The sequence below is a fragment of the Diachasmimorpha longicaudata genome, chromosome 11 (genome assembly GCF_034640455.1).
Source record: "Diachasmimorpha longicaudata isolate KC_UGA_2023 chromosome 11, iyDiaLong2, whole genome shotgun sequence".
Classification (NCBI taxonomy): domain Eukaryota; kingdom Metazoa; phylum Arthropoda; class Insecta; order Hymenoptera; family Braconidae; genus Diachasmimorpha; species Diachasmimorpha longicaudata.
This window is the reverse complement of record NC_087235.1, coordinates 2620094-2637254: the sequence shown is the minus strand read 5'-3', so window position 1 is coordinate 2637254 and position 17161 is coordinate 2620094. Positions and strand designations below refer to the sequence as shown.

General features: G+C 34.8%; 1 protein-coding gene across 2 annotated transcripts in view; it reads left to right on the top strand.

The window, feature by feature from the left end:
• Positions 1 to 17161, top strand: part of LOC135167561 (D-2-hydroxyglutarate dehydrogenase, mitochondrial) — a 23624-nt gene extending 6463 nt beyond the window's left edge. The window contains exons 1-7 of one of the 2 annotated variants that reach the window (XM_064130878.1): positions 2794 to 2817; positions 11143 to 11428; positions 12234 to 12431; positions 13684 to 13877; positions 13957 to 14415; positions 15394 to 15562; positions 16568 to 17161. In XM_064130878.1, the coding sequence (XP_063986948.1) occupies positions 11143 to 11428; positions 12234 to 12431; positions 13684 to 13877; positions 13957 to 14415; positions 15394 to 15562; positions 16568 to 16821 (1560 nt within the window). In that variant the 5' untranslated portion in view covers positions 2794 to 2817 and the 3' untranslated portion in view covers positions 16822 to 17161. Of the gene's footprint in view, positions 1 to 2793; positions 2818 to 11142; positions 11429 to 12233; positions 12432 to 13683; positions 13878 to 13956; positions 14416 to 15393; positions 15563 to 16567 lie in introns of those variants that run through there. The other variant, XM_064130877.1, reaches the window with a different exon arrangement.

Sequence of the window (17161 nt, the reverse complement as noted above, 5' to 3'; positions counted from 1 at the left end):
TCTCACGACAAAAACTCCAGTTTATGTTTATTAAATAATATAAAGAAATGTTTGTTCATTGAAAGAAAGAAATCATGACGACGATGATTTGGTTTTTGAGATTTTAAGATCGTTTTGTTCTGTTCGTCGACTGCTCTCGAAGTGTGAACACATAATCATAGAAATAAAACTGCTCTTACTTATATCGTCTATTCTTTTTCATTAATCTGGTTTCCAATTATTAAAATCTAATAGCCACGTTAATGAAAAAGAATAGACGATATAAGTAAGAACAATTTTATTTTACGATTGTGTGTTCACACGTCGAGAGCAGTCGTCGAACTAAACAAAACGATCTTAAAATCTCCAAAACCAAATCATCGTCATCATGATTTCTTTCTTTCAATAAACAAAAATTTCTTTATATTATTTAATAAACATAAACTGGAGTTTTCGTCGTAAGACCACGCAGACGGCATCTCCAAGAAATAATGACCTCATAGTATAATTAATATTAACTTATAAAGGTCTGTAATACGATCATATTGTTTCTGCTTTTTTCAATAGCTAAATGTCTAGTTACTTCAGGAAATTATTTATTTATTCAGTTGTTTATATTGGATTATGGACAGGGATTATCTAAATAATATCAAAAACAATTTGACTTAAATTTGAATTATTTATTATCGCACGCAGAAGGTATATGTTTCTCCTGTGATGTCTCCAAATCAACTGACTCTTAGTCACCAAAGATGTGACACTCTAGACCCATTTGACAAAAGGCCCTTCTTCACTCATTTCTTTATTTTCCTTCGCTCGTTCTGTTTATTAAAATTATTCTAAACATTTCGGTATTTTTCTGGGAAAAATCATAAAATATTTCTATGGACTAAACACAGATATGGACTATTGGAAATGGGTTATAGGTATTGGGATATGGATAAAAGGGTATAAATAAATGTAGTGATTTAATTAATTTTATAATCATAAACTCTTTATTTAACTTGCACGAGGAAGGCACGACTGATCTAGAGGACTGGTGTCCGGTTCCACGTCTAAATATCCAGTCGAAAATATCCAAACAAAAATCTCCAATGAAAAATGTCCAAAACAATAATATCCAAAACACAAATATCCAAATGCTATCAAATCCAATACAAAAATTAGACAAATTTATTTTGAACTCCAATCCACCTTCTTGGATCTACAAACAGATCCAATGTTCGCGGATATATTTGCTATTGGGTTTTTTACAACCGGATATTTTCGAATTGGATATTTTTAACTGGATATTTTGGACTGGATATTTTCGACCGGATATTTAGACGTGCTCCCCTGGTGTCCAGAGACTAACTTACTTCTTATAATATGAAAAATCTATACTAGGAGAACAACAATAGAACCTTTATGTTTCCAGAGGACAGAGTCTCCTCTGAATACCACTTGTGGTAAGGATCACAATGCTCTCAAGTCCAGCGCACAACAGATCATAAATCAGTCCCTTTTCTGGAAACTATAGTTAAACATATGCTAATTGTCGAGTGATTTTTGAAGCAGAACAGAAGAGCTGTGTTCTAATTTTCCAACGATAGGAAATAATAAGTCTATAAGTAATTCAAACTATTTTATTCTTTATTATTTAACTCAGATGATTGTGCTTGGAAGACACATTCGCTCTATACCGATTCCTTAGAGGAAGTAACTAGAGCTACAAAGGGAAACAACACCCTAGACCTTCTAGTCACATGCTCTCAAAGAATCCTATTCATTCCACTTTGTCTACATAATTAAAATCAAACTTAAATATCATACCTCACACTTCTCAGAATTCGAACCCATAAAAATGTCTTTTAACACTCAGAAGAGAATAAGATTGACTTTTGTTCTTTATTTATTTCATGAAAAATCTAACATGGACAGACGGTTAATCTATTTATGAAATCGAGTAGTTCGGTGACAATTCTAATGAGGTTATTATGTTAATAACCTCATGTAACATGATTATGTTAATATAGTGAATTGAGTGAACCTCTGCAGTAATTATGGGGATTAAAAAACAGCGAAATTTTTCCCTCCAGAAAATCAGAACTTTAGAAAAAGGAAATCGTTATCAGTGGAGGTCATTCAAGGTCACTTATAAAATACTTTTGATGTAGAGTAATACGATTATCATAATTTAAATGTAAGTCGATCTCTGTTGGGAGTAATTAGACCCCCGATCCGTAATTAGTGATTAGAAGATATATAATTTTGGGAAAATGAATGCTTCTCCGGATGTTTTTGGTAAAAATATATTTTTTTTTCGGTGTGCGGATATTTTTTGGGAATTCGGGGGAATGGGTGGGGATGGGAAATTTGACGGGTTTGGAACAGAAATTTTTAGGAACTTGTGGAAGGAACAAACACAGAGCTTCAAGAAAAATTATGGAACTTCCGGTTCTCTCATATGGAGAGAATAATTCTTGAAAAATGACGTGTCTGTTCTGTAATTTACGAGTCAAAACCATATGCGGTAAAATTGACGGAAAATTGACGGAACCTTTTCAGTGAATTTTCAGGAAAACGTGCGGAACGTTCCGGAAAAATTACGAAACGTTCAGTCAAAAAATTCGTAACTGTTCCGTAATTTTTACTGAATAGTGTTTTGACTGGCAGATTACGGAACAGACACGTAATTCCTCGATTACGAAATGGAGGGGGAAATGTTGTGGGACATTATCGTAACTTTTCCTGAGACGATTCAGTTGAAAATCATAAAATGTTGTGGAAAAAAAATTGTGACAGTTCCGTAAAATTTTCTGTAAATCGCACTTCGCTCCTGAATTTCGGATAAGATCGGTAATTTTTATTGAATATTTCTCTTCGTCTGTCACATCGGTATTTCGCAAAGTAGGAGGACTGCTGCAGCTGATGTGACGTAACACAATTTAAACGCGTTTATGTCTGAGGAATAAACAAAATAATAAAAATGTGCAGGTGCAGACGGTACCGCATTGATATCGACTGCTGGATTTCAGTGATTGGAATTCCGATGGAGGAAATACTCAGTAGTAATACCCCAAGACCTTCAAAATTATCGGATATTTCCCGAGAGTTTCGTTGCGTAGCAACGAGAGGGATAAGGTTCGCAGGTTAAAAAACCCGAGCGCGAAGCGCGAGGGTTTTTCTGCGAATCTTATCCCGATCGGTGCTACGCAGGGAAACTGGAGGGAAATATCCGATTAATTTTGAAGGTCGAGGGGTATTTGGCTGGATTATTTTTTTCATTCCAATTTCAAACAATTAAATGTGTGGCATTTCACGTCATATAGTATGGTTTTTCACTCGTAGTTGTGGCTTCTCCAGCGTATATTCTCTGCACAAAATGCAGAGAATTGTTACCAAATTGGGGCTTTTGCCTTCACTGTATTATTAGGAACATTATTATTAATTTTCTAATCAATAATCTCCAAGGATTCTCCTCCAAATCTGCTCATGTCGAGGTAAAGTCTTTGAACTTGATTTTTTGTAATGACAGTTTTGGGGTTTGAAACGCGTACAAATTGTTTATCGGATATTTTCATTGCTTAGCAACAAACAGGGAAATATCCGAAAAATATCCGAAGTAAAACTCTCTTACTTGTACCACGTGACGGGAAATGCCACCATTTGATTGGTTGAAATTGGGATGAAAAAAATAATCATTCAAACACCCCTCGAACTTTCAAGTGCGTCGAATATTTCTCTCACCCTTCCCTGCAAAATTATGATTATAGAAAATTTTGTAGCTCTATTGTGGAGATAAAAATTTTTGATGCTTGAGCTCCGCAATTATTCGGGTAATTTCTTCGATATTGCCACAGGGAGAGAAAAATTCTTGAAAAATTACCTGTCGGTTTCGTAATCTGCCGATCAAAACAATATTCGGTAAAAATTACGGAACATTTACACACTTTTTCAGTGAATTTTTAGGAAAAAGTCCAGAACGTTCCAGGAAAATTGTGGAATGTTCCGTGAAAAATGCGGAACTGCTCTAATTTTGATGGCACATTTTTTTAAAATGTTTCTCTCCCGGTATCGTCTAAGACTTATTCCGTTCACTGAGAGAAAAATATAATTTTATCAATTATATTAATTTTTGATAAACAATTCTCCGAATTTTCCATTGGAAAATACACTTTAAGTTCTTGTCAGAAGTCAGAAGAATATTCTATTTGCAAAATTATATTTTTCTCTCAGTGTTGGCTACTAAAAAACACTGAACGTTTGAATAAAAAAATACTTCACCCGTTTTACTACATTTTTAAATCATTAAAATCGAGTTTTGACCCTAAAATTTCTTGTTCTCGGAATTTTAGTCAGTCAAAATTATTCCTTTTCTTGCTACGAAACACCAATCGTATTATTATCTGATAATTTTCAAGATCATGCTATCATGGGGTATTGCAGCCGAAAATTGTTGACATTATGTACAAAGAAGTGTATAAATAACATGAGGTGAATAAATTAAATTTTTTGGGAACATTTTTCCTGCTAAATTACGTAGTTATTGCCGACATTTTCTCCGTTTTCATTTTTTTGTAAATCTCGGAGAAATTTTTTGATGACTTTTATCTCATGGATCCGTTGGATATGAATAAATATACCGTTTTTGAATTTTATCATTATTCCATCACTCAAAAATTTTCATAGTTGTATCTATTTTTAAAAATTCTTAGTAAACTTTTTTGAGTCTTTGCAAAAATTCACTGAGAAACGAAAATTATTTCACTCTCATGATAACTCGTGAGCCATTGAATAATCATAAAACTTAAAGACGATATATTTTTTGACCTCAACTTTGTCAACTATTTTTCCAAAATTTATTTAAAAAACTTGAAAAATCCGAAGATATCGGCAATTATTGGATTATGAACAGGGATTTACTGAATAATATCAAACGATTCGGTTATAAACATTAATTTTTTATTATCGCACGCAGAAGGTACATCTTTTTCCTGTGATATCTCCAGAGGAACTAACCCTTAGTGACCAAAGGTTTCACACTCTGGACCCATTTAAGGGGTTATTCTCATGTGAACGCCTATATTTTACCACTTTTTCGGAATTTTTTTTTTATGCGACAACAAACTTCAATCATGTTGATTTTTCAATATATTTTTATTTGTATTTTGAAATATACGAAAAAAATTTTTTTTTTCGTTTTTTACATTTTTAACATATATTTTTTTTAAGTCAAAGTAGTCCCCAACAAAAAAAGTTAGTTCATTGGTCAAGGTGATAACGGCTGTTCATGTTGTCTGACATAAAAAAATCGAATAGATTATTATTCAGTAGATCTGTGGCTATCGTCCCTACCAAATATAATCAATTTCATCAAAAACAAAAAAAAATATCGAACTTCAAAAAAAAAATCACGAAAATCTCCTTCTTTTTCGTTACAAATCGTTTAAAAAAAATATGAAGATATTGTCGAAAATAAACAATTGTGGTAGGGACGATAACTATAAATGAGTAGAAGAACATATGTAAATTTTAAAGCAATCGGTTGAATACTTTTTCTTGTAGGACCTTGACCGTTTCAGAAAATGATGATTCGAGAAAAACGCGTTTAAAGTTGAAAGCCTGGTAGACAATCGCTTACGACACGTCGGCGACTATGAGCTGTAACTTATCAAATACTATGAATTTCGGTGAATTTCGGTCTGAATTTTTCACAGCATGTTTTCAATAGGTTTTACTGTCAAAATATCAAAAAAAAAAAAATCGATTTTTTGAAGTGCTCACATGAGAATAATCCCTTAACAAAAGGCCCTTCTTCACTCATTTCTTTCTTTTCCTTCGCTCGTTCTGTTTATTAAAACTATTCTGAACATTCCGGGACTATTCTGATAAAAACTATAAAATACTCACATGGACTAAACACAGCTATGGACAGACGGTTAATTTGTTTCCACACATAACATGCGCTCTCAACAGCAATAATCCGATAAATATTCAGCAGTGGAATAATAAAATGGAATAAGATAATCTGCCTCTTCAATGACAACAGCCATAGACAGATGATTCACATTTTTGTCCACACCTATCAAGCATTGTCAATAGTCTCAGAGTTGTAGATATTCCTGGAAGACTCAATTGCCACCGAGCGGGTTCCCAGGTTAATTATTCACCCGAATAATTCTGTTACCCAATTTCATTAATCACTTTCAATCTCCGATTGAACATAATCCTTTGATTTCTTCAATAAAAAAAAATTGAAAGTTCATCATATAATATAAAATACATAATACATACTCTATAATTGATATTACATAATATACAATATATTTATCTTGTATATAGTGATATTAATCAATTTTTCAGACAATGTAAACGAAAAATCGGATAAATATCGACCAGACATACCGTACCTCGTCGATAGCTAATAAACTTTGTAAATGAGTTGGGAGTTGCTCAATAAAAAAAGGAATTTACGAAGATAAATTTCATCTTGATAAGAATGAAAATTACTGTACCGATGGAGTAAAAATTACTGTACCGGTCGGGTAAAATCTACCAACCGTTCTAGCATTTTCCTTGTTATCTACATAGAAATTATTGACCTGGAAAGGGTGAAATTAACAAACCCTAAGAACTTTCTTTGACTTAGAATATTATTATTATTATTATTATTTATTTCTTTTGGTGTTACAAATGTCTTTCTTTGTTTTACATCCTCTCCAGCCTCTCTTAAAAAATCTCTTCTATTTTAACTTTGATCTGACTTAGAATAAATATTAATTATCATATTCATTTTTACTGATTTTTGGGGTGGAAATGAAGTGACGAAGAGTCAGGATGGACTTTAATACTGAGAAAAAAATTCTTATGCCAAAAATATTGACAAATTGCACGATAATTTATTTGGTATTAGTATATATGAGTTAAGGAAATATTTATCTAGATTTACTTTTGGCAACAGAATTTATTTTTTTTCAGCGACGACTTTGTAATTTGATTCGCCAGATTTTAGGGTATATCCAGTATATTTCAACGTTTTTTTGTTATTTTCTGAAGGGATTAGAAAAATCATAGATTTCTTACTATCAATAATCTTCACAATATCTTACTATGCCTATAGTATTATTTAAACAGCTAAGCTAATAGACTAATACTTTTAACGTGCTACATGAGTTTGATCTTTATCCCTAAGTCCCTAAGAATATTGTAGATATGCGTTTTAAATATGTACTACTCCCACTCCTCACCCTTTTCCACAAATCTCTCCCTAAGACATCCCTATTCTATTACACTATTCGGTATACTATTCGTTGCATGAGTACTATTAAATCCAGTCTGAATAGTATCTCGATGTTTCTTGCCATCTCCAGTTGTAACGATTTGAGTGCATTTACGAATGAGGAACATTTAAACTTATTAGTCGACAATTGAGTCATTTAATATATAACACATATAATTAATATATAACGACATTTAATATATAACAATTTTTAACGTAAACTGCGAGAATGTTAATGTCAACCGCAGGGAGAGAAAATTTTTTGAAAAATTGCGTGCCTGTTCTGTAATCTGCACGGAGGGAAGACTTATTTAGAAATTATGTAATTGTTCCGTAATCTGTCGGTGAATACAAGACAATATTCGGTCAAAATTACGGGACAGTTAGGCACTTTTTTAGGGAATTTTCAGGAAAAAGTACAAAATGTTTAAGAAAAATTATGGAATGTTCAGTGAAAAAATGTGGAACTGTTCTGTAATTTTTACTAAATATTGTTTTGGCTGATAAATTACGGAATAGACACGTAATTTGTCAAGAATTTTTCTCTCCGTGTGACAGACAAAAAAAAATATTTAGTCCAAATTACGGAACAGTTACGCACTTTTTCAGGGAATTTTCAGGAAAAAGTCCAGAACGTTTAAGAAAAATTATGAGACGTTCAGTGAAAAAATGTAAAACTGTTCTGTAATTTTTACTAAATATTGTTTTGGCTGACAAATTACTGAACAGACACGTAATTTTTCAAGAATTTATCTCCCCTATATGAAATTTATTTCGAGGGTTCCATATTTTTTAAACAAATTTTCTATGATTATTTTTCCCACCCAAATTTCAGCCACTAGAATTGCACCATTTGTTGATATTTTGTATAGCCTACCTCGAATATCAGCGATTATTTTTCTCATCCAAATCTTGGCCAATAGGATTGCACCATTCGACGTTATTTTGTATAGCCAACACGGTATTTCAGCGGAAATTCTTGGAAATTTCACTGGAAATTTTGCATGTTGATATATATAAAAAAAAACAAATGTTGAAGTAACCCTCAATTGTATCTGACAGATTAAATGGCAATTCGTTGAAAATTATGTCTCATGGTGCAATTCTATCGGTCAAGATTTGGATGAAAAAAATAATCCCCCGAATACCACTCGAACTTCGAAATTATCTGATATTTCCCTCAAGGTTCCCTACAAACAAATAAGCTTGTCAAGTTTTCCAGAAAAATCACTCGCGCTTCGCGCTCGTGATTTTTAGACTGGAAAACTTGACACGTTCATTTGTTTGCAACGAACCTATCGGGAAATATCCGATAATTTCGGAGCTCTTGTGGTATTATATGCGATAATTTTTTGATAATTTTGATAAACAAACGACACCTAACCAAATAAACCTCTTTTCATGTCATGGCACAATTCTCTTGGCCGAAATTTGGATAGGAAAAATAATCCCCTGAATACCACTCGAGCTTCAAAATTATAGAATATTTCCCTCTAGGTTCCCTGCATACAAATGAAGTCGTCAAGTTTTTCAGGAAAAATCACTCGTGCTTCGCACTCGTGATTTTTTAGCCTGAAAAACTTGACTCCTTCATTTGTTTGCAACGAATCTATCGGGAAATATTCGATAATTTTGAACCACTTGTGGTATTATATGTGAAAAATCGTCGTAACGTCACTCAATGTTTCTCCCTCACTCTCATAACCACTAAGCGAACTTATCTTTATTAATTTACAAATCTCTTCACCAACATCTCATGCCACCAATATTCCCCACCCATAACTACCTATAAATTCGCTATTCATATAAATCGCCTATCGGCAGACAAACATATTCAGCAAAACAAAATGTATTTTCAGCAATATTCCCCTCGCAATTAGCAATCAACATACTCTGAAACTTATTCATAATTAAAAAAAAACACTCAAGTGATAATTAGCGGTACCGATGTGATAACTTGAACCGCTGAAATCTACACATGAGATTGGCTTACGCTGTCGTTATTCATTAATTAATACAGGCTGTTTAAAAATAAGTGGAGCTTCTGGAAATTGTCTATAAGCATTGAAGTTCCTTGACGGAGAGAGTCTAGGAGCAATGCAGTAGCATTTTAAAGGAAATGAGAGAACGATGCCAGCGCAACTGTGATTCAACTGCTGAGAACGACGCGCGCATATCTTCTTATCGTCGATTTCATTCGCCAAGGCCGGCCCTTACCTCACAACGCCTATTTGTTCTATAGTGTTAATATATCATTACAAGGAGAGGGAAATTTATTAGACAAAAAAAACATTTACCTAATAAATTATGATAAATTTTCTTAAAAAAAAAAATTCGTTGTCATTTTTTTTAAAATTATTTCTTCCATTAAATCTATTATTTTTATTGTTTTATATAGTTTTCATATCATATGTCAAACAGTACAGATATACATTATATATAGTATACAGTATATAGTATATAGTATTATATATTTTTTGTACATAAATATTTTTATAATATGGAATATTGTGTATTAATATTATATGATGCATATTATGTATTAATATGATGTAGTGTGTATGTGTTATTGGGGTTTATATACATTCTATGTGTTATTTTGTTAGAGGAATTATTGTATGTATATCAATTATGGTATATGTATATGGGGCATACCGTGTCACCTCGACCGGCCCGTGACCTCGACGACTTCGATTTACCCCGCGATTATATTATTATTATACTATTATATTGTTAATCTGCGTTAAAAAGACACTGCAGGTTTTTTTCAGATTTTTGTATATCATTAGGTTGTTTGTTAATCAATTTAAAGGGGCGAAAACACGTCACTCCCGTGAATATTGAAAGAATATTGAAAAATTGACGAAATTTTGATTAAACGAGGCAAATTTTTCGAAATTTCAAGGTGGAAATATCGATACAGATTATGGAAAGAAATTTTAGGTAAAAATTAGACCTCCAGGAGGCAAATAAGGGACGAATTTTGATTTTATGATAAAAATTAGGCTCTCAAATATAATTTTTTCAATCAAACTTGACCTACAAAGTGGTTGATTGCCATTTCGTCTCACGTTTTGACCTCGAGAGGTTTAATTTTTATCCAAAATTTCTTTCTGCATAGGTCTTTAAGAACAGCATTTTCATAGTCTTGAAGGAATGAGTTTTGTAAATATTTTTTTTTTGCGTTTTTTGGCGCGCTGAATTTGAATCTGAAGATGGGTTTTACGGGTCTTGATTTTGTTGCTGTTGGGATCAATTTTCTACTGGAATGGTTGGAGATGTGTTACGACTGCAGGATGCACGTCTGAAATAGTAGAAAGAAGGATAAATAGTCCTTGATATAATATAAGAATGAAATGAGAAAATAAATAAAATATTGAAGCACTGAGATGGGTTTTTGGACGTACGATGCGATACATAAGACACTGCATCAGACTTCTGCATTGATACCCTAGTAGGAGATGACGAACGGCCAACAGTGGGCCGAGGCTCGACCAGTATTGGCCGACATTGGGCCAGTATCGGCCGATTGTCGGCCAGTTCTCATCTCCTATGTGGGTTTGGTGCTTGAATACAGGCAGAGAATAATTCTTGGAAAATTGCGTGTTGGTTCCGTAATCTGACAGTCAAAATAATATTCGGTAAAAATTACCGTACAGTTACACATTTTTTCACTGAACTTTTACGAAAATATCCAGAAAAATTATGGAACATTCAATAACAAAAAAATGCGTAACTGTTCAGTAATTTTTACTGAATACTCTTTTGACTGTCAGATTATGGAACATAGAGGTAATTTTAAAAGAATTTTTCTCTTTGTGTAGGCACTTTTTCAGTGAATTTTCAGGAAAACGTCCAAAACGTTCCAGAAAAAAATCTGTTAATGGTTTTCGATGTTCCAGATGAAGCCCTTTCTGACGTTTAGGGCCAATATGCGGGTCAACTTCCTGCCGATGTGCAAAATAGTCCGGACTAGGCCCCAGACAAATGGCATCATGGATATAAGATTCTTCGCAACAGATACCAAACCTGAGTTGACGTCGGTCAGATATAAAGTGAAACGTGGCCCTTATGGGGAAGTAACGAGTGATCACGTTGATTACTTCCGGAAGCTTATGGGCAGTCGTGCTCTGACTGACCCCGACGAGTGTGATAAATATAATGTAGATTGGATCAAGATGGTCAGAGGTAAATGTAATCAATTGTCACTATTTGACGAGGAAGACCTTGAACTTTGTCTTATGGTTAATGAAAATTTGAAGAATGTGAACGACAATTTGAGAATTATTATTATTTTGAGAACTAAAGGGAAGAAGTGCCCGGAGAGAAAAGTTCGAGCCGGATTGGGAACTGGAATGACATCCTCCCTTGTGGAGATTGCTCTCAAATCACAATGTTCGTACAGCTATGCAAACACAAAGGTGTCATTCAGAAAATTATCGACTGGAATAAGTTTATCGAATTTGCTAAAAAACACGGTAGAAAAACTCTGTCGGAAATGGCTAAACTGAGTACTGTGCCGGGCAGTAAAATCGAGGGGCAAAAGGGTAGAATACTACAATGTGGTTTACTCACACATAAAAGTTTCCATCAATACCGTTAATTTTGTCATAATTAATGTGTGTTAATTTTGTGATAATTAATGATATGTGGCTTCGTAAAATGTATTAAATCGCATTAGAAAATTTGAAGGTTTACACGAACAGAAAAATTCTTGACAAATTACGTTTCTGTTCTGTAATTTGTCGGGCACAATAGTATTCAGTAAAAATGAGGGAACAGTTACGTATTCTTTTACTGAACGTTCCATAGTTTTTTTGGAATTTTTTGGATTTTTTCGTAAAAGTTCACTGAAAAAGTTTAGTAATTGTGACCGAATATTGTTTTGACTGGCACATTACGGGACAGATACGTAATGCTTTATCGTGATGATTCGATGCACCCCACCATGAACCCTGCCCCCTTGGAATCAATGCAAAATTACTAATTTTAGGGAACAGCCGTGTGGTCCTAAAACCAAAAACCACCGAGGAAGTCTCTAATATCCTCAAGTACTGCAATGAACATCGTCTCGCTGTTTGTCCACAAAGTGGGAACACTGGTCTTGTTGGTGGTAGTGTACCGGTGTTTGACGAGATCATTGTTTCAATGCAACTAATGAATAACATCATTTCAACGGACACACTTTCAGGTAAATTCAAATTTTCATCATGTTCATGTTCATGTTCTTCATGTTTATGTTCTTCAGGTTCATGTTCATGTTCATCACTTTCATGTTCTTCAGGTTCATGTTCATGTTCTTCAGGTTCATGTTCATGTTCTTCAGGTTCATGTTCATGTTCTTCAGGTTTATGTTCTTCATGTTCATGTTCTTCAGGTTCATGTTCATGTTCTTCATGTTCATGTTCACGTTCTTCAAGTTCAAATATTCTTCAATCGTAAACGCCCTCAAATGTTACAACGGAGATGGTAAGAAAGACCGAGATACTATTCAGACTGGGATTAATATGACTCATGTCACAAATAATTCGGAACTGAATTGGATAGGGTCACCAAGGGATGTCTTAATCAGAGATTTGTGGAAAAGGGTAAGGAATGGGAGTAGTACATATTTAAAACGCATATCTACAATATTCTTAGGGACTTAGGGATAAAGACTAAATTTATGTACTACATTAAAAGTATTAGTCCATTAGCTTAGCTGTTTAAATAATAGGGGAATAGGAAGATATTTAGAAGATTATCAACCCTAGAACGTTGCACTTACTTTTCTTACCTTAGAACGTTGCACTGGGGTACAAACGTACCCCACGCGTTAGACCATAATTTTCGCAGGTAAAAATTAAAATTGGAAAATGTTGTTATACATCATTTTCTTCGTTTTTTAATAACGAATACATCTGTGTAAGTGGAATTGCGGCCTCCGGTCGATAAATGCCGGATTCTCGTTTCCACACAGTCCTAAATATGGCGTGGGGTATATTTGTACCCCAGTACAATGTTCTAGGGTTAGAAAAGCGGAATCTGTGGATTTTCTAATCCGCACAGAAAATAAAGAACAACTTTTAAAATCTAGTGAGTACACAGCATATCGTACAAAAGACAACTCCGAGATATGTAAACTTATCTCGATTACCACACAGAGAGACACCTTCTTTAAAAATGACGGACCTGTTTCGTAATCTACCAGTCAAAACAAACAACAATATTCAGTAACAATTACGAAACAGTTACGCACTTTTTCAGGGAAATTTCAGGAAAAAGTCCAAAACATTCCAGAAAACTATCGAACGTTCAGTGAAAAAAAGCGTAACTGTTCCGTCATTTTTACTAAATATTGTTTTGCCTGACAAATTACGGAACAAATTACGATACGTAATTTGTAAATAATTTTTCTGTCCGTGACCCACTTGTTCCTGAAATATTTTATCGCATGACAAAAGGTGCCCTGGTGTGCGAGGCTGGCTGTGTCCTGGAAGCTCTCGATAATCATCTAGAAGACGTCGGCTTGATGATTCCATTGGATCTTGGTGCCAAGGGTAGCTGCCTGATAGGCGGTAATATCGCGACAAACGCCGGAGGGTTGCGATTACTTCGATACGGAAATCTACACAATACAGTCTTGGGGTTGGAAGCCGTACGTATAAACATCCCTAAAGTACGTTTGCGGTGAATTTGATTCATTCATTTGATTTTTGCGGTGATTTGTTCTCCAGGTCACAGCTGATGGCACAATCGTCGACTGCATGAACACCTTAAGGAAGGACAACACGGGTTACCACCTGAAGAACTTGTTCATTGGCTCAGAAGGGACGTTAGGAATTGTGACGAAAGTTGCAATCAACTGTCCCACTCGTCCTAAGAATATCAATCTCGCATTCTTAGGCCTGGATAATTTCGATAAAGCGCTGAAGACCTACGCACTCGCGAAGAGGGAACTTGCCGAGGTCCTATCGTCCTGTGAAGTAATGGATGATCCCACCATGGGAATTAGCGTTGATAAGTTGGGCTTGCAAAACCCTTTGTCGAACCGACACAAATTTTATATGCTGATCGAAACCTCAGGTAGCACTGCGACTCATGACGAGGAGAAGCTCACTGCCTTCATCGAGGAAGCCATGAACACTGAATTGATCGTCGATGGGACATTGACCAGTGATCCAGCGAAAATCAAAGTGAGTTTCATGAGACTGTCGTGCATACAGCGAATTTAGTGTATTTTAAGAATTCCTGGTGCAGTTACAAGCTACTGGGTGTTCGCTGTTCCTGTAGTAGATCTCCTAGACGACATCCGCAAAAAGGTGTCTAGGGGGAGGAAGAAATGTCTGATTTAAAGTATCGGAAATGAAAAAAATTAAGGATTTATTCGAGGATTTATTCAATTCGAGGATTTATTTTTAGGATTGATGAATGGAGGTAATGATCGATGGACTTGTCAAAATTTTAATTATTGATAAAATGGTGGATTCTCCAAAAAGATTTTTTTTACAAGACAATTTACGTGTTCAAGAGGCTTAAAAAAATCGAAATTATTGTCAGAAACGTTATTCCTTTGATCACTACCTGACAAATCTATATTAAAAGATCGTGTGAAAATTTCAATTCAATCACTCCAACCGTTTCGGAGAAATTGTCCTCACCGACATTAATACAACGCTGTGCCTACATTCAAATACTCCAATAGGTCCTTAACATTATACATTAATTATTTTGAAATTATTGACCGGATGAATGAGAAATTTTCATATAATATTTTCAAAAATATGTACCTTCATAATGTGCAATAGGAAAAATTTGATTTTTTCAAAATTATAAGGAGAGGTACCTCCTTAAATTAATTTTTCGATACAAGTTGATGATTAAGATATAATTGGAGAGGGTCACCTGATCATAAATCGCGAACACAAATAAACTGCTCAGTAATGGTTTCATTAGAACCAAAGGTAATTAGTAAAAACCAGATTAGGGTAACAATAAACGAAAAGTGGTAATTGGGTTTGGTAACTATTGGTAACTATTGGCAGTTTGAGATTATGTATCGATTTTAAAATCATTCCAATCGACTCTTAAGTTGGATTTGGTTTTCTTGCTTGATTGTAAGGTTTTCAGTGTATGAATAGATGAGTCAGTAATTAATTAGCATTTTTTTACAGAATATGTGGGCGGTTCGGGAACGTGTGGGTGAAGGATGTCTCCTCGATGGATATTGCTTCAAATACGACGTATCTCTACCGCTTCCTTACTTCTACGATCTGATACGTGCGTTAAAAGAACGACTGGACATGTCACGAGTGGTTCGCCTCAGTGGATTTGGTCATCTAGGTAATTTCACATTTTCACTGTTATTAAATTCTGTTGTCAAATAAAATTTGACCTGGGGCTATTCCTCCAAATGACACAGGGACCTCCCCTAGTAGGAGATGACGAACGGCCAACATTGGGCCGAGGCTCGGCCAGTATTGGCCGACATTGGGCCAGCTCCGGCCGATTGTCGGCCAGTTCTCATCTCCTACCTGGGTCGATCTACAGTAAATCTACATACAGAGAAAAGTCCCTGAAAAATTACTGTGCTGGGCACTAGAATCGAGGTGCAAAAATGCTAGAATACTGGAACGTGTTTTACTCACACGTAAAAATTCTTATCAATACAGTAAAGTTTGTAATTAATGAGATGTCACTTCGTAAAATTGACTAACAGCTTAAGTGAAAAATGGATAGAAATCTTTTAAAAAATCCTATTTAGGTCAGTTTATTTTATTGGGCCTTTCTTCATTTTTTACTGTACCACAAAACTATTTTTCGGTCCCTCATTGTGATTGGTGGACGATGAGCACTGAATGTAGCCGATTATTGTCGATGTTGGACTTCGTCAGGGGACATGTTGCATCAGACTTTGAGTTTTAACGAGGTCGATATAGAAGTTTTCCTAAGTCGATAACGAAATTTTACCAGGTGACAGTAATTGTTTTCAGTAATTGGCCTGTAGTTTGCATCGAGATTGTACGGTAGCACAGTAATTTTTGTTGGAATGACACCATAAAAATCCTCAGATTTTCCCCTCCATGCACACAGATATGCTAATTACAACAACAAATTATTTTTCTTCGTGTGAATTGACATTTTCAAGTGTTTATACAACAAAGTGTTGGATATTTCTCCCTGTGCCCGGCATTTTAAACCTTTGTGACCTGAGGAGGGCTTTGGAGACCTTCTCCAAGGCCCTCACATCTCATCCTGACCCATTGCTCCTGTATTGCCCCTCGGATGTTCCTGCTTCTGCTGCATCTGTCCTCATCCGGTAAATATTGATCACTCAATTTTTTCCAGGAGATGCCAATCTTCACGTGGTTGTGGCAACACCCCAGTATGATCCTGAGATCGAGGCACAGCTGGAGCCATTTTTATTTGAATACATTTCTGAGAAGAAGGGGAGTGTTAGTGCAGAACATGGCATCGGATTCAAGAAGATCAAGTACTTGGGATACAGTAAACACCAATCAGCGATCAAGCTCATGTGTGATATTAAGAAAATTATGGATCCTAATTCCATTCTAAATCCGTATAAAGTGTTGCCCCAATAGAAGATGAAAATTTTTATATATTGATATATTTCACGAAGAACTGTAACATAGATTTGCATGTTGGCAGTTGCTAGTTGGCAGCGAGACGAGTACAAGTGCGGTAGAAGCTTTCGTAAGTAGTTTATAAGAAAAATGAGAAAATTCCAAGTCAGGAAATGGCAGCATTACGTGCCATTAGAATTTCTATAGAAACTAGATTATACGAAGCTAATAATAATTTTTATCTTTAAATATGAAAACGACGATTAAGGAAGAGGAATGGACGATTTTCATTCCTCTTCTGACTCATTAGGGCGTTTAAGGGACGTTTTTCAAAACCAATAAATGCAAAAAAATGAAA